This window comes from Hyla sarda, chromosome 9, assembly GCF_029499605.1.
Source record: "Hyla sarda isolate aHylSar1 chromosome 9, aHylSar1.hap1, whole genome shotgun sequence".
NCBI lineage: Eukaryota > Metazoa > Chordata > Amphibia > Anura > Hylidae > Hyla > Hyla sarda.
In genome coordinates this window covers 129,999,823-130,025,273 of record NC_079197.1, presented here as the reverse complement: position 1 = coordinate 130,025,273, position 25,451 = coordinate 129,999,823, and the positions used below count along the sequence as shown (strand labels likewise).

Below are 25,451 nucleotides of genomic sequence, written 5' to 3'. Positions count from 1 at the left end.
TCTTTTTTGGACACAAAGAAAAATCCGGCTCCGGCAGGAGAGGAGGATTTACGGATAAAGCCCTTTTTTAGATTCTCCTGGACGTATTCGGACATGGCAAGAGTCTCTGGGGCAGAGAGAGGATAAATTCTGCCCCGGGGTGGAGTAGTACCCGGGAGGAGGTCGATAGGGCAATCATAAGGCCTGTGAGGAGGTAGAGTCTCAGCTTGTTTTTTGCAGAAAACATCCGCGAAGTCCATATAGGCCTTAGGGAGACCGGTTACTGGAGGAACCACAGAGTTACGGCAAGGGTTACTGGGAACCGGTTTTAGACAGTTCTTGGAACAAGAGGACCCCCAACTCTTGATCTCCCCAGTGGACCAATCCAGGGTTGGGGAATGAAGTTGAAGCCAGGGAAGTCCAAGGAGAATCTCCGAGGTGCAATTGGGGAGGACCAAAAGTTCAATCCTCTCATGATGAGATCCGATGCTCATAAGAAGGGGCTCCGTGCGGAAACGTATGGTACAGTCCAATCTTTCATTATTTACACAATTGATGTAGAGGGGTCTGGCGAGACTGGTCACTGGGATGTTGAACCTGTTGACGAGAGAGGCCAAAATAAAATTTCCTGCAGATCCAGAGTCCAAGAAGGCCACTGTAGAGAAGGAGAAGGCAGAGGCAGACATCCGCACCGGCACAGTAAGACGTGGAGAAGCAGAGTAGACATCAAGGACTGTCTCACCTTTGTGCGGAGTCAGCGTACGTCTTTCCAGGCGAGGAGGACGGATAGGACAATCCCTCAGGAAGTGTTCGGTACTAGCACAGTACAGGCAGAGGTTCTCCATACGGCGTCGTGTCCTCTCTTGAGGTGTCAGGCGAGACCGGTCGACCTGCATAGCCTCCACGGCGGGAGGCACAGGAACAGATTGCAGGGGACCAGAGGAGAGAGGAGCCGAGGAGACGAAACGCCTCGTGCGAACAGAGTCCATATCTTGGCGGAGTTCCTGACGCCTTTCAGAAAAACGCATGTCAATGCGAGTGGCTAGGTGAATAAGTTCATGTAGATTAGCAGGAATTTCTCGTGCGGCCAGAACATCTTTAATGTTGCTGGATAGGCCTTTTTTGAAGGTCGCGCAGAGGGCCTCATTATTCCAGGACAATTCTGAAGCAAGTGTACGGAATTGTACGGCATACTCGCCAACGGAAGAATTACCCTGGACCAGGTTCAACAGGGCAGTCTCAGCAGAAGAGGCTCGGGCAGGTTCCTCAAAGACACTTCGGATTTCCGAGAAGAAGGAGTGTACAGAGGCAGTGACGGGGTCATTGTGGTCCCAGAGCGGTGTGGCCCATGACAGGGCTTTTCCGGACAGAAGACTGACTACGAAAGCCACCTTAGACCTTTCAGTGGGAAACAGGTCCGACATCATCTCCAGATGCAGGGAACATTGGGAAAGAAAGCCACGGCAAAACTTAGAGTCCCCATCAAATTTATCCGGCAAGGATAAGCGTATCCCAGGAGCGGCCACTCGCTGCGGAGGAGGTGCAGGAGCTGGCGGAGGAGATGACTTCTGAAGCTGTGGTAGCAACTGTTGTAGCATAACGGTCAGTTGAGACAGCTGTTGGCCTTGTTGCGCTATCTGTTGTGACTGCTGGGCGACCACCGTGGTGAGGTCAGCGACAACTGGCAGAGGAACTTCAGCGGGATCCATGGCCGGATCTACTGTCACGATGCCGGCTGGCAGGTAGTGGACCCTCTGTGCCAGAGAGGGATTGGCGTGGACCGTGCTAGTGGACCGGTTCTAAGCCACTACTGGTTTTCACCAGAGCCCGCCGCAAAGCGGGATGGTCTTGCTGCGGCGGTAGTGACCAGGTCGTATCCACTAGCAACGGCTCACCTCTCTGGCTGCTGAAGATAGGCGCGGTACAAGGGAGTAGGCAGAAGCAAGGTCGGACGTAGCAGAAGGTCGGGGCAGGCAGCAAGGATCGTAGTCAGGGGCAACGGCAGAAGGTCTGGAAACACAGGCAAGGAACACACAAGGAACGCTTTCACTGGCACTAAGGCAACAAGATCCGGCAAGGGAGTGCAAGGGAAGTGAGGTAATATAGGGAAGTGCACAGGTGAAAACCCTAATTGGAACCACTGCGCCAATCAGCGGCGCAGTGGCCCTTTAAATCGCAGAGACCCGGCGCGCGCGCGCCCTAGGGAGCGGGGCCGCGCGCGCCGGGACAGAACAGACGGGGAGCGAGTCAGGTAGGGGAGCCGGGGTGCGCATCGCGAGCGGGCGCTACCCGCATCGCGAATCGCATCCCGGCTGGCAGCAGGATCGCAGCGCCCCGGGTCAGAGGACGTGACCGGAGCGCTGCAGCGGAGGGAGTGAAGCGAGCGCTCCGGGGAGGAGCGGGGACCCGGAGCGCTCGGCGTAACAGTCAAGTTATTGATACAGATATCACTATACATTAGTATTGTGATATCTGTATTCATCATACCAAATTATAGCAAATTAATCGCAGATTTTCCTACCCTTGGTGAAGAAAAATATAGATTTTATAAAAAACAGGAGATGAACATTATGCTAAATTCTTTGTTTACTGAATTGATAGCAGCAGACAAAGAGTTAATAAACAGTTAACAAGAAAAAAATTTAAAGTTAAAGTAAAGAAATAGAAACGTGTGGGTCTAAAATAAGAAGTTTTGAATGTGGATTCTGATGACCAATAAGCAGCTTTCAATATATCTGCCAAAGTGCCTCCTGCTTGTCTAACTTCAGTGGACATGGCACTTCTAGTTGAATGGGCCCCAAAAACGGAAGTATTGATACCTGCAAGAGACATGACTTGTCTAATCCACCTCCTAAAGTTGGAGAAGATACCGGTAAATGAGGTCTGCAAAAGGAGACACGTCATTGAGAAGTCAAGCGACTCCTAAGAGTTTCCGTTTTTAGTTCATAAGACTTGAAGCAACAAACAACATATACATTTTCTTGATGAGGAAAAGCTGGGTAAAAAAAACATGCGAAGATTAGTCTTAGTTTGTTTAATTATGGAAAAATATAACTCATGGAGGGGAAAATTGTCTGTGAGAAGTATTTAAGGCTCTAACATCTGAGACTCTTTTAAAAGAAATGAGACATAATAGCATTGTGAGTTTATAAGAAAATAATTTTAATCGTATGGAATCATTATCTCCCCATGAATTGATCAAATTTAAGACTACCGTGACATCCCAAGTAGATTGATATCTAGGAGCAGGGGGTCTTCTATATTTAATACCTTTTAATAACTTGCACATTAAAGGGTGTTTTCCTAACGGTAAAGTGTGCCCTGGTGCCCATGCGTCCGAGAGGCTATCTCTAGCTGATTGTGAAAGATTGAAATCAGGTGCTGATGACCTGAGATGAACCAGGCTACTAGAGACAATTGGTCTGACAAAATCAGAGGATGTGGATTCCCTGGCAGATCTAATAGGATGGATTGATGAATTGGTATGATGCAAGGAAAATCTATAGGCAGACATTCCCAGAATCTGAGGAAACCAAGATTGGGTCAGCCAAAGAGGGGTTAACAGGACATACGTCAATTTCTGTAATTTGGTAATAGGAGAATTCTTGGATTTAATGCAAATGGTGGAAATGCATAAAGGGTCTCTGATGGCCAAAGTTGAAGTGATGCATCTGTGCAGAGATATTCTGGGTCAGGACACCAACTGAAGAATCGTGGACGTTGGTGATTCAGACAGTATGTGAACAAGTCTAGATGAAGGGGATCCCGGAGAGAATTGAGTTGGTCAAACCTGGGAGGTAGTCTGCTTTCAAAATAATGTTTTGACAAAAGTGCCAACAATATTTAGCGATATTGGCTAACATTTTCAATTTGGTACCTTCCAGTTGATTGATGTATTATACTTTAGGAATGTATTCCATCCTCAGTAGAAGACAACAATGTGACTTGTCTTTGGCGAAACTCTTGAGGGCAAAAGAACCCGCCAAAAGTTCTAAACAATTCATATGAAGAAAGGATTCTTCTTCGAATCATTTTCCTCCTGTGGAAAGGGAACCGCAGCGAGCATCCCCAACCCAGACGGCATACGATTCTATGATCATATCCAGAACTGAACTGAAATTGGCTTTGCTGTTCCAAGCCTAAGTATGATGAAGCCACGATAGAAGTTCATCTTTGATGTCTAAAGTAATCGATATCTCATCTGAGTAACCAAAGCCATTTCTCAAATGTTGAGCCTTGAAGTGCCCTGTAGTGAAGAGGTGCTGGGAAGATTGCTTGAATGGAAGCAGAAACATACAATATGGGTAAATGGCTCCTAAGGACACTTATTGATTGTTCAAAAGGGATCGAACTGAAATCAAAATTATTTTTAATTTCTTGGGGAAAGACTCAGTATGGCTGATTGAGTATTAACCAGGAATCCTAAAAATTCCACTTCTTTTGAAGGGTTAAGAACTGACTTCTAGAGATTGATTAGAGATCCGAGATTGGTAAGTAAGGTTAGAGTCCATTGTGTATTCCCTCCATCTTGAAATGATGGTAAAGGACAAAATTGCTTACAATTTTTAAGTTGATGACTGGTCTGTGACCTCTATCTTTCTTTTTCACCAAGAATAAATTGCTCAGGAAACCTGGAGTATTGAAGGGTACTGGAATTATGGCGCCTTTTGAACATAGTTCCCTGATTTTTATTTGAACAAGGCTGTGATCTGATTTTGAAAATATCAATGGTTGAGGTACTTGAGTTTGAACAGTGGGACAAATAAACTATATTTAATATCCTTGAACTGTGTTCAAAATCCAGGTGTCTGAAGTTGTCGTGGACCAGACATGGAAAAAATGCGCTATTCTCCCTCCTACAGGTATTTGAGAAGAATATGGAGGAACACTTACCTGTAGAGGACTAGATTGTGGGAAGCTTCTATGGCCTCTAACCCTCCATGGATGCCTTATGCTTTCAAAGAAGGGGGTTGGTTGATAAGAAACCTGTGGAAAAGAGAAGTTATCTGGTCTAGGTGGGGGAAGGACTCTGCATGGTTGTCTGACGTATTTGTTTATCTCTTTAATGTATGAGTTCCCAATATATCATCTCCTTCCTCAGAAATGTCCTCATATTGTGATTCGTCACCTGGGTCCGAAATATCAGCCTCATCAGAGGAGGAATGATTAGGTGAAGTAGGGAAGGAGGTAGGCTTCCTCTGGGAAGATGCCTTAGCTGCCTGCTTATGGTATACTTCCTCTGGTGCCGAGGGTCTATAAGGGCCTAGTAGGGAAGGAGGTAGGCTTTCTCTGGGAAGAGGCCTTAGCTGCCCGCTTATGGTATGCTTCCTCTGGGGCCGAGGGTCTATGAGGTGACTTAGAGACCTCTTGAATTGAGCTTAAGATAAAGCCTTTATAGAAACCTGATCCCCTGCTTGTGATGTCATTCTCTTTTGTTTGGCAGCAGAAGGATCGGTAATGAGGTGACGTAGTTTTTTGGTAGCTTTATCCTGTTATGGTTGTCCTCTGCGGATCAAAACAACTCAGAGGGTGTGGCTGGACCCATTTGAGGGGAACCATGAAATTAGTTACGGTTCATTGCTGAAGCCACGGATTTAGCAATTACATTATGTATGGAAGACATAGCAGAACAAACTGCTGTCTGTACAGATTTATTACATACCGTATTTATCGGCGTATAACACGCACTTTTTAGGCTAAAATTTTTAGCCTAAAGTCTGTGTGCGTGTTATACGCCGATACACCCCCAGGAAAGGCAGGGGGAGAGAGGCCGTCGCTGCCCGCTTCTCTCCCCCTGCCTTTCCTGGAGGTCAAGAGCGCTGCTGTCGGCCCTTCTCACCCCCTGGTTATCGGCGCCGCTGCCCGTTCTGTCCCCCTGACTATCGGTGCCGGCGCCGATAGCCGGCGCCGATAGTCAGGGAGAGAGAAGCGGCACCGACAGCCAGGGGGAGAGAAGGGGCAACGGCACCCATTGCCGGCGCCGCTGCCCCGTTGCCTCCCCCCATCCCCGGTGACAAAATTGCCTGAGTCGGGTCCGCGCTGCTCCAGGCCTCCGGCGTGCGTCCCCGGCGTCGTTGCTATGCGCTGAACGGCGCGGCGCATGACGTCAGAGCGCCGCGCCGTGCATAGCAACGACGCTGGGGACGCACGACGGAGGCCTGGAGCAGCCGCTGCCCCTTCTCTCCCCCTGGCTGTCGGCGCCGCTTCTCTCCCCCTGGCTATCGGCGCCGGCACCGATAGTCAGGGGGACAGAACAGGCAGCGGCGCCGATAACCAGGGGGTGAAAAGGGCCGACAGCAGCGCTCTAGACCCCAGGAAAGGCAGGGGGAGAGAAGCGGGCAGCGACGGCCTCTCTCCCTCTGCCTTTCCTGGGGTATATCGGGGTATACACGCGCACACACGCACCCTCATTTTACCATGGATATTTGGGTAAAAAACTTTTTTTACCCAAATATCCTTGGTAAAATGAGGGTGCGTGTTATAGGCCGGTGCGTGGTATACCCCGATAAATACGGTACATAGACTGTAATAGATTTTCATCTATAATATCAGACATTTTGGTTGTTTCCTCGTTCTCCATGTATGAATAGAAAAATATATATATGAGAGAAAATATAGGAAATAATATAATAAATTAAGGATAAATAGAATTGTATAGTAATTGTAAAATATGTTTATATAATTAATAGTCTAGGAATAAATATGAATAAATTTTAATAGTAATTATTAATTTATTCTTATTTATAATTTATTAGTAAATTAATTGTTTATTGACTTCAGCTATTAATATATTTATTATTAACCCCTTAACAACCACGGACATAAATGTACGTCCTGGTTTGGCAGTACTTCGCACACCAGAACGTACATTTACGTGTAATACCTGTGTAAGACAGCGAGCATCGGAGCGGTGCTCGTGTCATACACGGCATGTTCCCCGCTGCTATCAGCTGCCGGGGACCCGCCGGTAATGGGCGACATCCGCGAACGCGCGGATGTCGGCCATTAACCCCCCAGATGCCGTGATCAGTACAGATCACGGCATCTGCAGCAATGCGCATGTTAAAATAGATGATCGGATCGCCCGCAGCGCTGCCGCGGCGATCCGATCATCTGTAATGGCGGTTCCCTCACCTGCCTCCGTCCGTCTCCCGGTGTCTCCTGCTCTGGTATGAGATTGAGCAGACCAGAGCAGAAGATGACCGATAATACTGATCAGTGCTATGTCCTATGCATAGCACTGAACAGTATTAGCAATCAAATGATTGCTATAGATAGTCCCCTGTAGGGACATAAAAAGTGTTAAAAAAAATAAGTTGAAAATAAAAATGAAAATTGTCAGTTTTTCCCATTTTATCCCCAAAAAGCTTACATTTTTTTTATATAAACATATTTGGTAAATGTCCGAACTATCAAAATATAATGTTAATGATCCCGTACGGTGAACAGCGTAAACGTAAAAAATAAAAAAAAAAGTCCAAAAATGCAGCTTTTTTGTCACATTTTATTTCGAAAAAATTAATAAAAAATTATATTAAAGTTTTATATATGCAAATGTGGAATCGATAAAAAGGACGGATGACGGCGCAAATAATGAGCCCTCATACCGCCCTATATATGGAAAAATGAAAAAGTTATAGCTAATCAAAATAGGGCGATTTTAGATTACTGATTCTGTACAAAAAGTTTTAGATTTTTTTTAAGCGGTACAAAAATATAAAAGTATCTAGCAATGGGTATCATTTTAATCATATTGACCCACAGAATAAAGAACACGTCATTTTTACCATAAATTGTACATTGTTAAAACAAAACCCTCCAAAATTTGCAAAATTATGGTTTTCATTTAAATTTCTTCCCTAAAAATTTTTTTTGGGGGGGTTTGCCATACAGTTTATGGTAAAATGAGAGGTTTCATTACAAAGTACAATTGGTCACGCAAAAATCAAGCCCTTATATGGGTCTGTAGATGGAAATTTAAAAGAGTTATGGATTTTAGAAGGCGAGGAGGAAAAAACAAAAACGCAAAAATAAAATTGGCCTGTCCTTAACCCCTTAACGATGCATGACATAAATGTACATCCTGGTGAGGTGGTACTTAACGCACCAGGATGTACATTTACGTCCTAAGCATAACCGTGAGCCTCAGAGCGATGGCCGGATCATGCACGGCAGGTCCCGGCTGCTAATCACAGCCAGGGACCCGCCCATAATGGTGGACATCCGCGATTCCACGGATGTCCGTCATTAACCCCTCAGATGGCATGATCAATACAGATCACGGCATCTGCAGCATCGCGGTCACTAAAATGGATTATCGGATTGCCCGCAGCTCTGCCACGGCGATCCGATCATCCAGCACGGCAGACGGAGGTCCACTCACCTGGCTCCGCTGCCTTCCCGGCGTCTTCTGCTCTGATCTGCCTTCCCGCAGACCAGAGCAGAAGATGACCGATAATGCTGATCAGTGCTATGTCCTATACATAGCACTGAACAGTATTAGCAATCGAGTGATTGCTATAAATAGTTCCCTATGGGGACTATTAAAGTGTAAAAATAAAATTAAAAGTAAAAAAAATTTGAAAACCCCCTCCCCAATAAAAATGTAAATTGTCCCATTTTCCCTATTTCACCCACAAAAAGTGTTAAAATTTTTTTTGATATACATATTTGGTATCGCCGCATGCGTAAATATCTGAACTATTAAAATAAAATGTTAATGATACCGTACGGGGAACAGTGTTAATGTAAAAATAAAAAAAAGTCCAAAATAACATTTTATTCCCAAAAAATTTATAAAAAATTTATTAAATGTTCTATATAAGCAAATATGGTATCAATAAAAAGTACAGATCACAGCGCAAAAAATGAGCCCTCATACTGCCGCTTATACAGAAAAATTTAAAAGTTATAGGTCTTCAAAATAGGGGAATTTTAAACGTACTATTTTGGTAAAAAAGTTTGCGATTTTTTTTTAAGCGCAACAGTAATAGAAAAGTATGTTATCATGGGTATCATTTTAATCGTATAGACCAAAGAATAAAGAACATGTCATTTTTACCGTAAATTGTACGGTGTGAAAACAAAACCTTCCAAAATTAGCAAAATTGTGGTTTTCTTTTTAATTTCACCACACATATAGTATTTTTTGGGTTGCACCATACATTTTATGGTAAATTGAGTGATGGCATTACAACGGACATGTCACGATTCGGCTGGCTGGAGGTGGATCCTCTGTGCCAGAGAGGGATTGGCGTGGACCGTGTTGGTGGACCGGTTCTAAGTTGCTACTGGTATTCACCAGAGCCCGCCGCAAAGCGGGATGGTCTTGCAGCGGCGGTAGCAACCAGGTCGTATCCACCAGCAACGGCTCAACCTCTCTGACTGCTGAAGATAGGCGCGGTACAAGGGAGTAGACAAGAGCAAGGTCGGACGTAGCAGAAGGTCAGGGCAGGCAGCAAGGATCGTAGTCAGGGGCAACGGCAGGAGGTCTGGAACATAGGCTAGGAACACACAAGGAAACGCTTTCACTGGCACAATGGCAACAAGATCCGGCGAGGGAGTGCAGGGGAAGTGAGGTATAAGTAGGGAGTGCACAGGTGAACACACTGATTAAGCCTGCTGCGCCAATCAGTGGCGCAGTGGCCCTTTAAATTGCAGAGACCCGGCGCGCACGCGCCCTAAGGAGCGGGGCCGCGCTCGCCGGGACAAGACAGACGGGGAACGAGTCAGGTACGGGAGCCGGGATGCGCATCGCGAGCGGGCGCCTCCCGCATCGCGAATCGCATCCCGGCTGAGAGAGATATTGCAGCGCACCCGGTCAGCTGGTCTGACCGGGGCGCTGCAATTGCGAGGATGCTGCGAGCGCTCCGGGGAGGAGCGGGGACCCGGAGCGCTCGGCGTAACAGTACCCCCCCCCCCTTGGGTCTCCCCCTCTTCTTGGAGCCTGAGAACCTGAGGATAAGACTTTTGTCTAGGATGTTGTCCTCAGGTTCCCAGGATCTCTCTTCTGGGCCACAGCCTTCCCAATCCACCCAAAAAAATTTTTTTCCTCTGACCGTCTTGGAGGCCAGAATCTCCTTCACGGAGAAGACGTCAGAAGAACCGGAAACAGGAGTGGGAGAAACAAGTTTGGGAGAGAAGCGGTTAATGATGAGTGGTTTAAGGAGAGAGACATGGAAGGCATTGGGAATACGAAGAGAAGGAGTAAGAAGGAGTTTGTAAGAGACAGGGTTAATCTGGCACAAGACTTTGAAAGGACCAAGATAGCGTGGTCCCAGTTTGTAACTGGGGACACGAAAGCGGACATATTTAGCGGAGAGCCATACCTTGTCTCCGGGAGCAAAAATGGGGGGAGTTCTTCTTTTCTTATCGGCAAATCTTTTCATCCGGGATGAAGCCTGTAAAAGAGAATTTTGGGTCTCTTTCCATATGGTGGAAAGATCACGAGTCACTTCATCCACAGCGGGCAAACCAGAGGGCAAGGGAGTAGGGAGGGGAGGAAGAGGGTGACGGCCGTACACCACGAAAAATGGGGACTTAGCAGAAGATTCGGAGACTCTGAAGTTGTATGAGAATTCGGCCCATGGTAGAAGATCTGCCCAGTCATCCTGGCGGGAGGAAACAAAATGCCGTAAATAGTCACCCAGGACCTGATTAATTCTTTCTACTTGCCCATTGGATTGGGGATGATAAGAAGAAGAGAAGTTTAATTTGATCTTGAGCTGTTTACAGAGGGCCCTCCAGAATTTAGACACGAATTGGACGCCTCTATCCGAGACGATATGCGTGGGCAAACCGTGAAGGCGAAAAATGTGTACAAAAAATTGCTTTGCCAACTGAGGCGCTGAAGGAAGACCAGGAAGAGGAATAAAATGTGCCATCTTGGAAAATCGATCAACGACCACCCAAACAACAGTGTTGCCACGGGATGGGGGTAAGTCTGTAATAAAGTCCATACCAATCAGTGACCAAGGCTGTTCGGGGACAGGCAGAGGATGAAGGAGACCAGCAGGCTTCTGGCGAGGAGTCTTATCCCGGGCACAGACAGTACAGGCCCACACAAAATCAACAACATCCGTCTCCAGAGTCGGCCACCAATAAAAACGAGAGATGAGTTGCAAGGATTTTTTGATGCCCGCATGGCCTGCGAGGTGGGAGGAGTGTCCCCATTTGAGAATCCCGAGACGCTGGCGTGGAGAAACGAAGGTCTTCCCTGGAGGAGTTTGCCTGATGGAGGCTGGAGAAGTGGAGATCAGACAGTCAGGAGGAATGATGTGTTGCGGAGAGACCTCTACTTCAGAGGCATCAGAAGAACGAGAGAGGGCATCGGCCCTAATGTTCTTGTCAGCAGGGCGAAAATGAATTTCAAAGTTAAAACGGGCAAAGAACAACGACCACCTGGCCTGGCGAGGGTTCAGTCGTTGGGCAGACTGGAGATAGGAGAGATTCTTGTGATCAGTGTATATGATAACTGGAAATTTTGATCCCTCCAGCAGGTGCCTCCATTCCTCAAGCGCCAATTTAATGGCCAGTAGTTCTCGATCCCCGATGGAGTAGTTTCTCTCCGCCGGAGAGAAGGTCCTAGAAAAAAAACCCACAAGTAACAGCATGCCCGGAAGAATTTTTTTGTAGAAGGACAGCTCCAGCTCCCACTGAGGAGGCATCTACCTCCAATAGGAAGGGTTTAGATGGGTCAGGTCTGGAGAGCACGGGAGCAGAAGAAAAGGCAGACTTGAGATGTTTAAATGCGTCTTCCGCTTGGGGAGACCAGGACTTGGGATTGGCATTTTTCTTGGTTAAAGCCACGATAGGAGCCACAATAGTGGAAAAGTGTGGAATAAATTGTCTGTAATAATTGGCGAACCCCAAAAAACGTTGGATAGCACGGAGTCCGGAGGGGCGTGGTCAATCTAAGACGGCAGAGAGTTTATCTGGGTCCATTTGTTGTCCCTGGCCAGTAGGGATGTAAGAAAAAATCGATTCTCGCGATAATCGCGATTTTTCATTTGCCGATACAGAATCGATTCAAAATATTTTTGAATCGATTCTTTTAGGGATGTGGAATTTTTATCTGCGGACGCCCGGAACAGCATGTCCTGTCCTGGGCATCAGGAGATAAAAGTTCCACATTTGTGGAGCCGGGCAGGCTGGATCTGACACGGCTATGGAGCGGGCTCCGACTCGTGCCCACTCCGTACTATGCGACCCCCGGCTGATTTCAGTAGCCGGGGGCCGCCGCTCATCGCCAGCATGCGGCAATCGCTGCGGCTGGCTATTAAAGGAGTATCTGGTGCGCACTTTTCTCATTTTATCCTATCCAGGCTGCAAAATAAAACGCACTTTATCTTACCTGCCAACGAGCCCCCGGAGCTCCGGTACAGGTGTTCGGTCCCCGGGCTGTATTCTTCTTACTTCCTGTTAGTCCGGCACGTCACATGGAGCTTCAGCCTATCACCAGCCGCAGCGATGTCCCGCCTCCGCTGGTGATAGGCTGAAGCTCCATGTGACGTGCCGGACTAACAGGAAGTAAGAAGAATACAGCCCGGGGACCGAACACCTGTACCGGAGCTCCGCGGGCTCGTTGGCAGGTAAGATAAAGTGCGTTTTATTTTATTTTGCAGCCCGGACGGGATAACATGAGAAAAGTGAGCACCGGAGTACTAGATCGCCGCTGTCAAAGCTGACAGCGCCGTCTATTGGGATCTTTGAATGCTCCCAGGTGGGCGATATATCGCGATATATCGGGATATATCGAATCGCCACACTGGTATCGCGATTCGAATCGAATCGCCAAATTCTTGGCGATTCACACCCCTACTGGCCAGAGACCAAGTATCCTAGGAAAGGAAGAGATTGATATTCAAAGAGACATTTCTCCATTTTGGCATAAAGTTGATTGTCCCGAAGTCTCTGAAGAACCATGCGGACATGCTGGCGGTGTTCTTCTAAGTTGGCAGAAAAAATCAGAATATCGTCCAGATAAACCACAACACAGGAATATAGGAGATCACGAAAAATGTCATTAACAAAGTCTTGGAAGACTGCAGGGGCGTTGCATAGGCCAAAGGGCATGACCAGATACTCAAAGTGTCCATCTCTGGTGTTAAATGCAGTCTTCCATTCGTCCCCCTCCCTGATGCGGATGAGATTATAAGCCCCTCTTAAGTCCAGTTTGGTAAAGATGTGGGCACCTTGTAGGCTTGATCAAAGAGTTCCGAGATAAGAGGTAAGGGGTAGCGTTTTTTTACCGTGACTTTATTAAGTCCCCGGTAATCAATGCAAGGACGTAGGGAGCCATCTCTTTTGGACACAAAAAAAAATCCAGCTCCGGCAGGAGAGGAGGACTTGCGGATAAACCCCTTTTTTAAATTTTCCTGGATGTACTCTGACATGGCAAGAGTCTCTGGAGCAGACAGAGGATAGATTCTGCCCCGGGGTGGAGTAGTACCCGGGAGGAGGTCAATAGGACAGTCATAAGGCCTGTGAGGAGGTAAAGTCTCAGCTTGCTTTTTGCAAAAAACTTCAGCATAGTCCATATAAGCCTTAGGAAGACCGGATACAGGGGGAACCACAGGGTCACGGCAGGGAGTACAACAGGACAACTGGTCGCGCAAAAAACAAGCCCTCATACTAGTCTGTGGATGAAAATATAAAAGAGTTATGATTTTTTGAAGGCGAGGAGGAAAAAACGAAAACGTAAAAATGTAATTGTCTGCGTCCTTAAGGCCCAAATGGGCTGCGTCCTTAAGGGGTTAAGGTAAAAATGGGCTTGGTCCTTAAATTAATGACATTTGTAGTATGAATTGAAGAAACGGAATGTGAACAAAATAAATTACTATAATATATTGAATGTAGTTATCTGAAATGAACACTAGGTGGCAGCAGTCTTTTCATGGAGCTGAATGCTGACTGAAAGCTCTGTCTGCCGAAGCTGTGAGGTAACCAGCTGACAGGAGAATCAGTGATGTGCCAGGAAAATGGATGCCTGTGTCTGAGGTGAATTGAGCATGTGTAGCTGGCCACCAGTCCAAGCGCAGGAAACAGGGACACCACAGTCTTGTGCCTGAGGTAATTGTAAAATTGGACAATGAGTTGTAAAAACGCAGTATCAGGGAAAATATATGAAAAGGAAGTAGTTAAGAATTTAAGAATAGAAATATATATAATATATATGAGAGAAAATAGAGCTGAAAAGGATGAAAATGTATTGAAATTGACAAGGGATTAAATATATATACTGCAAAATCGAATTAAAACAATAAGGGAATATATATAATGAAAATTAATATATATATATATATATATATAAAGAGAGAGAGAGATAGAGAGAGAGAGAGAGCAAAAATACTGTACTTATCTTAACGAGTAGCAGCAAAGAACGAGAATGGTCTTCGCCTGAGGGGTCCTTATATTCACCTGGACTTTAACATTACTGATTAAATACTGGACTTAATGTACTGCTTAATTTTTTTTCTTGTTAACTGTTTATTAACTCTTTGTTTGCTGCTATCAATTCAGTAAACAAAGAATTTAGCATAGTGTGAGTCTCCTATCTTGTTATAAAATCTGGATTTTTCAGCCTTTTTACATTTCTTTTCTTTTTCATGTTCTTTTGTGTGTAAAAGGTGAGCTTTCTATTTGAAGATAATGATTCTTTTTATACAGCAAGTATGAGCTCCAAGTTTACAAAAAAATAAAGACCATAAATCAAGGTTATTCAGAATAATGACTCAGGATAGTCATTTATTATAAGCCACTTGTGATCACATTCATTACAATTACAGTATGTCCGTTTGCCATGTCAGAGTGACTACTGATACCAACAATGAAAAAAATAAAATCTGATGTCATTTTATATGACCTTGTAAGCTACTGGTTCATTTGTGCCAATTTAGTGGGCACCTTTTGTCTGATTATTCACATCGTTACTCACCATTTCTTTCTATGTAGCTTTGGATGCATGACTTTTTCTGATGTAGGGAACGTGTAGATTCTTGGTATATTTATATCTAAATATAAATTTAGTTTCTTGTATTTAAATTTACCACCCTGACATGTTATGCTGCATCTACATATTCTCCCAGCCTGACTCATTTTGTGAAAGGAATACTAAGTGCAGCAGTCTATACCTGTTGTAATGGAAATGCCCACACGTCAAATAGTGTACTTTAGGGGCTGTTGGTAAATTGTCTGTCTATGGGAAACGTCTAGCTATTATTTTAGCTCTGTTGTTATGCAGTGGTTACACCACAGATTCACTGATAGGTACTGCCGTAATTTCACTCATGCACCATTGTCTGCAAAACAGATATTTCATTTTTATTTTCCTTAAAATTGGCCTATTGTTATCTTTTTTAATGCTGTACATCTATGTTTTGTATGTTCTATTTAGATACCGGTGTTTAAAGGGGTTTATACTAGTAGTAATGAATCTGAAAAGAATCAAAATATTAGGTGGTAATATTTTGTAATATACTCTGTTACACTTTTTACGAAATGAACTGGAGAACTGATAGAATGTATTGTACTAATTGTGAAAATGAGGAAAGGTTAACCCTTTAGTGACTTTCTAGGACAAGCCTGTGGTTGTTAGGTGTGAAGATGACTTCTCCAGACTGCATGTTTCAGCTCCTTCTACAGATGTTCAATTGGATTCAGTCCATTGCTTATGGAAGCCGCTTCACAATAATGTTTTGCTCTTAGGCATTCTTGGGTGTTTTTAGCTGTGTGCTTTGGTCAATATCCTGTTGGAGGAATGCCTCAACAGGTTGTGCAATAAAATATTAATGGGGTATGCCAGCAAAATGTTTTTTTCACTTATACCCAGGCTATTGCAATAACAATAAAAAAATAGGACTTACCTCCTGCCGCTTCCCGGGTGCGCTAATCAGTCCTCCTTTGTGATCTCTTCCTACTTCTGGGCCTGACATGCAACTGCAACAATGCAGGTCAACTAATTGCTGACCACAGCTGTGTCATGCCTCAAGCTGAGGATAGGCTGAACGGCAATATGACAAATTGGTCCCAGGTACCAGAAATACCAAGGCTGGGGCATCATACAGGCACACTCCTGCTCAGCCTATCACTGCATTGTTGCATTTGGGGCACCAGAAGTCAAACAATGAAACTCCCTGCCAGAGGAAGTGGTCATGTGGACTCAAAACAGTTCAAAGGGACTTAGATGCATTTCTGGAGAGTGAGAATATTACAGGTTATAGTTACAATGTTCTAGACATAAATTGGTGGGATTTTCTGATTGCCAGATTTGACATTTCTCTTAATAAAAAAGGAAAATTTGCCTTCATCTTGTGTTTTTTAGGCTGTAATAAATGGACATATGTTGTTTTTCAGCTTTGCAAACTATGTAATATTGAAGTAGCCACAATCGGTACATTTATACCTGGCCATGGGGAAACTCTCAACCCACCCTCTATCACACCGCCTATAAAATCTTAATACTTCCAGTACTTATTAGCTGCTGAATACTATAGAGGAAATAATTTTCCTTTTGGAACACAGTGCTATCTGCTGACATCATGACCACAGTGCTCTCTGCTGACATCTCTGTCCATTTTAAGAACTGTCCAGAGGAGAAAATCCCCATAGCAAACATATGCTGTTCTGGACAGTTCCTAAAGTGGACAGAGATGTCAGCAGAGAGCACTGTGTTCCAAAAAGAAAATAATTTCCTCTGTAGTATTCAGCAGCTAATAAGTACTGGAAGGATTAAGATTTTTTAATAGAAGTAATTTACAAATCTGTTTAACTTTCTGGTACCAGTTGATTTAAAAGAAAAAAAAGAAAAGAGTACCCCTTTAATAATCCTATTTTTAAATTCAGGAAAAATTCAAACTAAGAAAAGTTATTATATTAGTAATTTTGTCTTGTAAACCACGCTGACAGATAAGGTCACATATTTGTATTCCCCCAGCCTGAAATCACCATGAGTCATCCTGAGAAATATTGCAGTGGAAAGGTCTTTATGGTTGTCTTGCTTTACCTTGGAAAGATAATCAAAAATACCTAAAATATAGCACTTCAATTATTGCAATGACTACCGCCCCCAAAAACTACATTTTTTATGCAGATAATTTACCACAACTAATTTTCCCGAAGACATAAGTACAAGTATAATAGCTGAAATGTCTCACAGAAGGGGGGGAGGAGAGAAGCTTGATAACAGGAGAAAGAAGCATTTTGTTTAATAAGATATATTACAAAGTTTCTTCTATTCATTTATACTATTCATCTATGCAAAGTATATTTAAATGACAGTGCCTGTTTAAGTCTTAATATTTTGTCTCATAAATGACATTGACTTCTTATCCTGGCAACCTGGTTTGGTATTTGCGGACAACTTGCTTAACCATAGGTGGGACTTTTTCAAAAACAAAAGTTTAAAAACAACCAGAGTTTAAAAGGAAGTAGCAACTAGTAAACGAGTCAGGCAAACAGACTAAAGGTAACAGGAAGATGCTTAGCTGTGAAAAGTATAGAGACTGAAAGGAAATTGATATCAAAACCTTTTGATTACATTTACAATTAAAAGGCAGTAATGACTACATGCACAATCTTCTTAAATGGTTACATGTCATGTTATAAATATGGTGCTAGGACACATTTTTTTGAAAGTACACTTGTGCGCCACCTTGCTTGGTTCCTCCTATGCGATTTTTTTAAACCTGTTACTACTACAAAATGGCCTTAATTTAATTTGATTTTTATGCATTTCTTTTTATTTTTCTTCCTAATTACTATTTACTTGGTTACTAGTGAAATTTTGTTGCAATTGTGTTGATTAATATATATTTGTCAAATAGTTTATTTCTTTTTCTTTTGCATAAAATAAATCAACATTTAATAATAAATAAATATAAAAATGTTGTCAAATTTAAATGATTAACCTAAACAATAACATACAATTAAAAGCGCCATTCCCTAAGGAACAGCAGAACAAAGTTGTTGTTGTAATAAAATCTGAACAACTTTTACTGTGTGAGGTTTTTTTTCCTGACATAAAAAGCCATTTTGAGTTTTGTCGACTTTCAAATGCCTTGATAGTTTTTTTTTTTAGGTTTCTTTTGCGCACGCTGTTGTATAATGGCATACGATGGTGCAGTTTTTCGCACAATGCTGCAGGTAGACACCTGATTTGCCAGAAACAACTGTGGCCAGCAATGTGTTTTCACTACAGCATCTGCTGCAAGCATAATGTTTGACACAATATGTAACCTTATGAAAGGCTGTCCATGTAATACCTGGTTGGCATCCAGAGCAGGAGCTTCTTTTCATTCCGGCTTATAGAATGGGTGTTCTTGCTGGAATTACAGTATGCGCTAGTCAGCAATGTTTTTGCTATTGTGAATCTCACTACAAGCAGCATTAACATTTACACATTGTGCAGCCTGTAGTTTGTTTTTATGTTTGCATAAACAATGGATCAAGGACATTTAATTCTATCATTGCTCATTTCCTGCTTTCACGTTGGGCAACTATTGACACGATTACTCAGAAATGAGCAAATTGTGATAGTAACTTCTGGACCTTTACCCTTCTCTTATCTGTTTAGATTACCTTCTCATGCAAGGTGTAGGAAACAAAAGATGTGGACAGGTCTTTATTAAGATTTTACCTAGTGGTTTCCCATCTTTCATTCATTCATTCATTTTGTTTCTAACAGTTACCATGTATTATATACTGTTGAAGCATCTTATATTACTTAGAGAGACTTTATCTCCAACCTCCCACTTACTAAAACCTGCAAACAGTGACATGTACTGCATGCTGATGCATAGAGAGGAGGATAAAGTTGGTGACAGAGTCTTTTTTAAAGGCACCCTTGCACTAAATTGTTTTTATTGTTCGAAATGAAGTCTTTTTGAAATAGCTTTAGAGAAAAATAAGTTACCGTATTTTTCGCCGTATAAGACGCACTTTTTTCCCCCCAAAACTGGGGGGGAAAAGTCGGTGTGTCTTATACGGCGAATACACAGCTATCGCGGCGGTCCCTGCGGCCATCAACGTCCGGGACCCGCGGCTAATACAGGACATCACCGATCGCGGTGATGTCCTGTATTAACCCTTCAGATGCGGCGAGCAAAGCTGACCGCCGCGTCTGAAGCGAAAGTGACACTAACCCGGCTGTTCAGTCTGGCTGTTCGGGACCGCCGCGATTTCACCGTGGCGGTCCCGAATAACCCGACTGAATAGCCGGGTTAGTGCTTACAGGACACCGGGAAGGACCTTACCTGCCTCCTCGGTGTCTTCTCCGTTCAGGGATCCCCTGTATGGCCGGCGCTCTCCTTCCTCGTCATCACGTCGTCGCGTACGTGCGTCGGCGTGCGTAACGACATGATGGCGTCGACGGAGAGCAAGGATACCCGGCCGGCAGCAGAGACGTTCCGGAGCTATGGGAACACGGCGACAGCGATGAAGCGACATCCAGGGCAGCGGAGACGGGTCCGGAGCGGCGGGGACACGTGAGTATAATCTCCTATGCAGTGGTCTTCAATCTGCGGACCTCCAGATGTTGCAAAACTACAACTCCCAGCATGCCCGGACAGCTGTTGGCTGTCCGGGCATGCTGGGAGTTGTAGTTTTGCAACATCTGGAGGTCCAAAGGTTTAAAACCACTATTGGGTTCAAAATCTTAATTTTTTTGATTTTGCACCAATAAATTGGGTGCGTTTTATACGCCGGTGCGTCCTATAGGGTGAAAAATACGGTAGTCAGATGGAATTTCTGCTCTCTTAGGGATAGACATAGCAGCAGAGAGGAGGAGTGGGCTACATAGCAGTCTATATAGTAAACAGGGAGAGAAACCTTGGAGGACAGCTCATACAGACTAGAGAGAGAGAGAAAGAAAAAGGAGAGCTCCCAAAAAGGTAATATTATGCAGAAGATAAAGGGGAGAATCGTATAGGCTGTGTAGATAGTAAGAAAATAGAACTCACACAGCAAGCTACAGAGGCTGTAGAAGCAAAAGTAAGCAAGATTTTAATACAGACCTATGGAAAGAGTATTTTTTTACATTGTAATAAGTACAAAACAAGAATTGAAAATGCTTTGCAAAGGGATCCATAGTCTTTAAATCTTTTTTTTTTTTTTTTTTTTAAACAATCGAATAGACTGTCTTCAAACTGTTTCTTGTAATGCCCTTTAAAGTGAAAGCATAAGATGTCAACATTTTTAGTTATACTGTAGCAATCAGAAGAAAGAAAAATCTCAGCACTAAACTTAAAGGACATGTCCGGTGCTCACTTTTCTTATTGTATCCGTCCCGGGCTGCAAAAAAAAAAAGAAAATAAGCTTTCTCTTACCTGCCTAGGCTCCCCCGGAGCTCCGGTACAGGCGTTCGCTCCCCGGGCTGTATTCTTCCTACTTCCTGTTAGCCCGGCACGTCACACGGAGCTTCAACCTATCACCGGCCACAGTGATGTCCCGCCTCGGCCAGTGATAGGCTGAAGCTCCGTGTGACGTGCCGAGCTAACAGGAAGTAAGAAGAATACAGCCCGGGGACCAAACGCCTGTACCGGAGCACTGGGGGAGCCTAGGCAGGTAAGAGAGAGTTTGTTTTCTTTTATTTTTCAGCCCGGAACGGATAAAATAAGAAAAGTGAGCACCGGACATCTCCTTTAACACTATGACATTTCTTTATTCCAATAACAGTAGTAATAGAATAAGGATTACAACTTTATTCCCTAAATCTTCTTTACATTGTGTGAATAGCTTTCTTTATATAAAAGAAGCCCCATGAACAAGTTATGTATACTATAAAACAGGTTTTGCAAATAATATTTTTTAATGATCCACAGCTTCCTTAAATGTGTACTCCGGAGGAATAAAACATGTTTTCAAATTAACTGGTGCATTGTAAAGTACTTTTCTTTAAGAATCTCAAAACTCCAGTATTTGTGATCTGCTGCATTCACTAGAAATTATTTATTTATCATTTTTACTGATTTATCACTGACATGTTGGAATCTTTGCTAAGAGGCAATTTTTGCATTTATCAACTGCTGTATGCTCTGAAGGAAGTCATGTAGTTCTTTTCATTTACACAGGTTACTACCTGCTGCCACCTCTGTTAATGTCAGGAACTGTCCAGAGAAGAAGAGGTTTCCATTGAGATTTATGACTGCTCCGGACAGTATCTGACACGATCAGAGATGGCAGCAGAGAGTACCATGTCTGACTAGAAGGAGCTACACGACTTCCTTCAGAGCATACAGCAGTTGATAAATGCAAAAATTGCCTCTTTGCAAAGATTCCAACATGTCAGTGATAAATCAGTAAACATGATAAATAAATAATTTCTCTCACTGCTGTTTAGTGTTGGATGGAGATTAATCTGAACAGATAATCTGACTAGAGGAAATGAGCAACACATTGGTAACTTACTGTGCTCACACACTGTCACCCAACACCTTCCATCATTCTGTTCTTTACACATCACCTGTCAGGAAATCATTGTTATGAGTCTTGGAGTCTCATAAAGAGGACCCCGTTTTACAGACCCTAACGCATAGGGATATCATGGCTGCTTAAAGGGGTACTCCGGTGGAATTTTTTTTTTTTTTTTTTTTTAATCAACTGGTGCCAGAAAGTTAAACAGATTTGTAAATTACTTCTATTGGAAAATCTTAATCCTTCCAATACGTATCAGCTGCTGTATGATCCACAGGAAGTTCTTTTCTTTTTGAATTTCCTTTCTGTCTGACCACAGTGCTCTCTGCTAACACCTCTGTCCATATCAGGAACTGTCCAGAGTAGGGGCAAATCCCCATTGAAAACCTATCCTGCTCTGGACAGTTTCTGATATGGACGGAGTATATATAGGTAGGGAAGTACAGAAAAGGCGGGGGTTCTGTATTCCAAGCGCTACTGTTAAATGACACCAGTAGGCCAGAAGGTACACCGGATTCTTTTTATTCGAACATAAAAGGTACAACTGGACAACGTGTTTCGGCATGCTCTCACGCCTTCCTCAGGTCCACAATATAAACTGTAAAATTGTATACAAATATACATACAAAGTCGGTATAAAAACAAAAACATGTAATCATAACTGTGAATGGGTGCGAAATATCATAAAGTAAAAAAATGGATTCCACCTTTTTGGAGGAACTCCGTATGAGGGTGTTGGTCAGAAAAAGATCTGTCTTAGATAGGCCAACAGAGGGATCCATACTTAAAGGGGTATTCCAGGCCAAAAAGTTAAACAGATTTGCAAATTACTTCTATTAAAAAATCTTAATCCTTCCAATAGTTATTAGCTTCTGAATTTGAGTTGTTGTTTTCTGTCTAACTGCTCTCTGATGACTCATGTCCCGGGAGCTGTGCAGTTCCTATGGGGATATTTTCCCATCATGCACAGCTCCCGGGACGTGACATCATCATTGAGTAGTTAGACAGAAAACTTCAGAAGCTAATAACTATTGGAAGGATTAAGATTTTTTAATAGAAGTCATTTACAAATCTGTTTAACTTTCCGGAGCCAGTTGATATATATAAAAAAAAGTTTTGCCTGGAATACCCCTTTAATGATATTAAAATGATATTGTATATTTAGAGGTATATGGACAGAGGTGTCTGCAGAGAGCACTGTGGTCAGACAGAAAGGAAATTCAAAAAGAAAAGAACTTCCTGTGGATCATACAGCAGCTGACAAGTGTTGGAAGTATTAAGATTTTTTTAATAGAAGGAATTTACAAATCTGTTTAACTTTCTGGCACCTTTTGATTTAGTAACATTTTTTTTCCCCAGTGGAGTATCCCTTTAAAATTCAATGTCTGTCTGACTGTGGCAGCTCCAATGTGCAAGGGATTGTCTGTGATGAGATTTTCTTCTAAACTATTTTGCACCATTCAAAATCTGAATGAATGTATATAAAGTTCAGCAATTTGCTTGGTCTATAGGTGTACTGTATTCTCATGAGACTTATAAAGTGTAAGCAGGATTTGATGCTGTATACGGTTTATAGAAGTAAAGGGAATTTATTTTTTTAGTGGTTTACATTTTTTACTTTTCTTTGTGTGTTGTATGTCTTTAAAGGAGAAGACTGATACTAAAAAAAAACATATCCCCTTATCCGCAGGATATTTTAGATCGCGGGGGTCTGACCACTAAGGCTGAATGTCTCTCTTTCCCTTCTTAGTTTTTTAGTATGACATATCTCCTTTAATGACTATTATTACAGTCAGTTTGTATGGCTATTAACAGACATTTTTTCGACAGAAACGTAAGATAATTTAGACTCCATCTGATGGAGAATGCCCAGGGAAATGTGACCATATACACAGTCACTCAACATTGTAGTCTATAGCTTATATAGAAATATCCAATAGTGCTGTATCTTTAGATAGCTGTCTCGGGAACCGCCCAGTTTAGAAGAGGTTTGCTATGGGAATTTGCTTCTAAACTGGGCGTTTCCCGAGACACGTGTCATCAGAGATTACTTAGACAGAAAAGAACAACCTTAACTTCAGAAGCTCATAAGTACTGAAAGGATTAAGATTTTTTAATAGATGTAATATACAAATCTGTTTAACTTTCTGGAACCAGTTGATATATAAAAAAAAGTTTTTGCCTGGAATACCCCTTTAAATATAGCTGCATTGTTTGGCCAAAACACCATGTGCTCTTGTTGTAATGATGTTTACTCTACATAAGATCTTTCACAGTTTTTGTGTTTTTTTTTTATCCCACCAGGAGGTGTTAGTAGAGTTGCTTGAGCAATGTGTGGACGGCTTATGGAAAGCAGAGAGATATGAAACCATATCTGAAGTATCAAAGCTCCTTATACCAATTTATGAAAAGAGGCGAGAATTTGAGGTTAGTGTTCAGTATACTTATATTAGAAATACGTGGAACACACACTCAGTTAAACTGTTTCTGTAACATTCAATCTGTGCCCCGATGAGGCAGCTGGAGACCACCCCACCTGCAGAATAGCGTTTAAAAGCACAAGTCTTTTCCTGATAGGTGAACACCCAAATGTCTGACATATGACATAAATGGCATATTTATGCCATTTATGTTGTGGGAAATTCCTTGAAACTCATCACTAATGATGTAGTGGCTCTTAGAAGTAAATAGTTTTCTTGGTTACTATAAACATATGAAAGGACTTTGCAGCAGCTTGGCATAGATGTAGAGCAGTAAACCTAAACATAAAAAGCCTTGATGGATTAAATCTGGAATTTGACTAAAACAGAGTAAATGAATAATAAAAGAATGAAAACATTACATCTATTGAACCACGTGGTGGGTCACACTTTTTCGTTACCATAGCAAAACTAATATATACAGTATTCCAAAATAGGATTAGTAAACATCATTTCTGAGTGTTGTCGCCGCAGGGTAACTCGTAAAGTTAAGTATGATTAATTTTCCCTGAGTAATTGATTTAGAAATCAAAACCTGTAGCTGTCAGATCCATGAATGCTTTATGACTGCAAATGTCTGTGTGTATTTCCATTCAAGGAAACTATGTTTGGTCTTTGAGCAGTGCAACAGTAGTTTGTTTTTATGTAGAGAAATATGTACTATCATTGTTGTATTTCTATCTACATCAGATTAACAACATTGATAAAACAATAGGAAAGGTATACTGATGAGGTTGTAAGAGTTACATTCATAGTATGGTTAGACACATGTTAACCTATCAAAAGAAGTGACACTCAGATATGGTTTGAAACATACACTTATAGTGCTTATTTGCAGTCTATTCAGTTGCATATATCTGATATTGTAAGCTAAATTTATGGGACTTCTGGTACATCCCCTGATCATTTACTCTCAGGCTTCAGCGATTGACCGGGAGTTTTAAACATTCTGACTACTGTCCAGCAGGCAGGTGCAAAGAATAGTTAGTGCGGGGACAGGAAATGAGAAAAGGATAGGAGGAGGGAATATGAAGACAGGATATGAGGTAGGGATATGAGGAGGGGGATATGAGGATGAGCTATGAGGACAGGATGTGAGAAAAGGATAGGAGGAGGGGATATGAAGACAGGATATGAGGTAGGGATATGAGGAGGGGGATATGAGGATGAGCTATGAGGACAGGATATGAGGTCGGGATATGAGGAGGAGGATATGAGGATGAGCTATGAGGACAGGATGTGAGAAAAGGATAGGAGGAGGGGATATGAAGACAGGATATGAGGTCGGGATATGAGGAGGGGGATATGAGGATGAGCTATGAGGACAGGATGTGAGAAAAGGATAGGAGGAGGGAATATGAGGACAGGATATGAGGTCGGGATATGAGAAGGGGGATATGAGGATGAGCTATGAGGACAGGATATGAGGTCGGGATATGAGGAGGGGGATATGAGGATGAGCTATGAGGACAGGATGTGAGAAAAGGATAGGAGGAGGGGATATGAAGACAGGATATGAGGTCGAGATATGAGGAGGGGGATATGAGGATTAGCTATGAGGACAGGATGTGAGAAAAGGATAGG

The 25,451-nt window shown here is 42.9% G+C and overlaps 1 protein-coding gene across 2 annotated transcripts in view; it reads left to right on the top strand.

The window, feature by feature from the left end:
• The window catches only part of DOCK11 (dedicator of cytokinesis 11), a 428,541-nt gene that overhangs the window by 354,836 nt on the left and 48,254 nt on the right, over window positions 1-25,451 (top strand). For both annotated transcript variants that reach the window (XM_056539360.1, XM_056539359.1), the window contains exon 46: window positions 23,692-23,814. In XM_056539360.1, coding sequence (XP_056395335.1) covers window positions 23,692-23,814 — 123 coding nt within the window. The remainder of the gene's footprint in view (window positions 1-23,691; window positions 23,815-25,451) is intronic.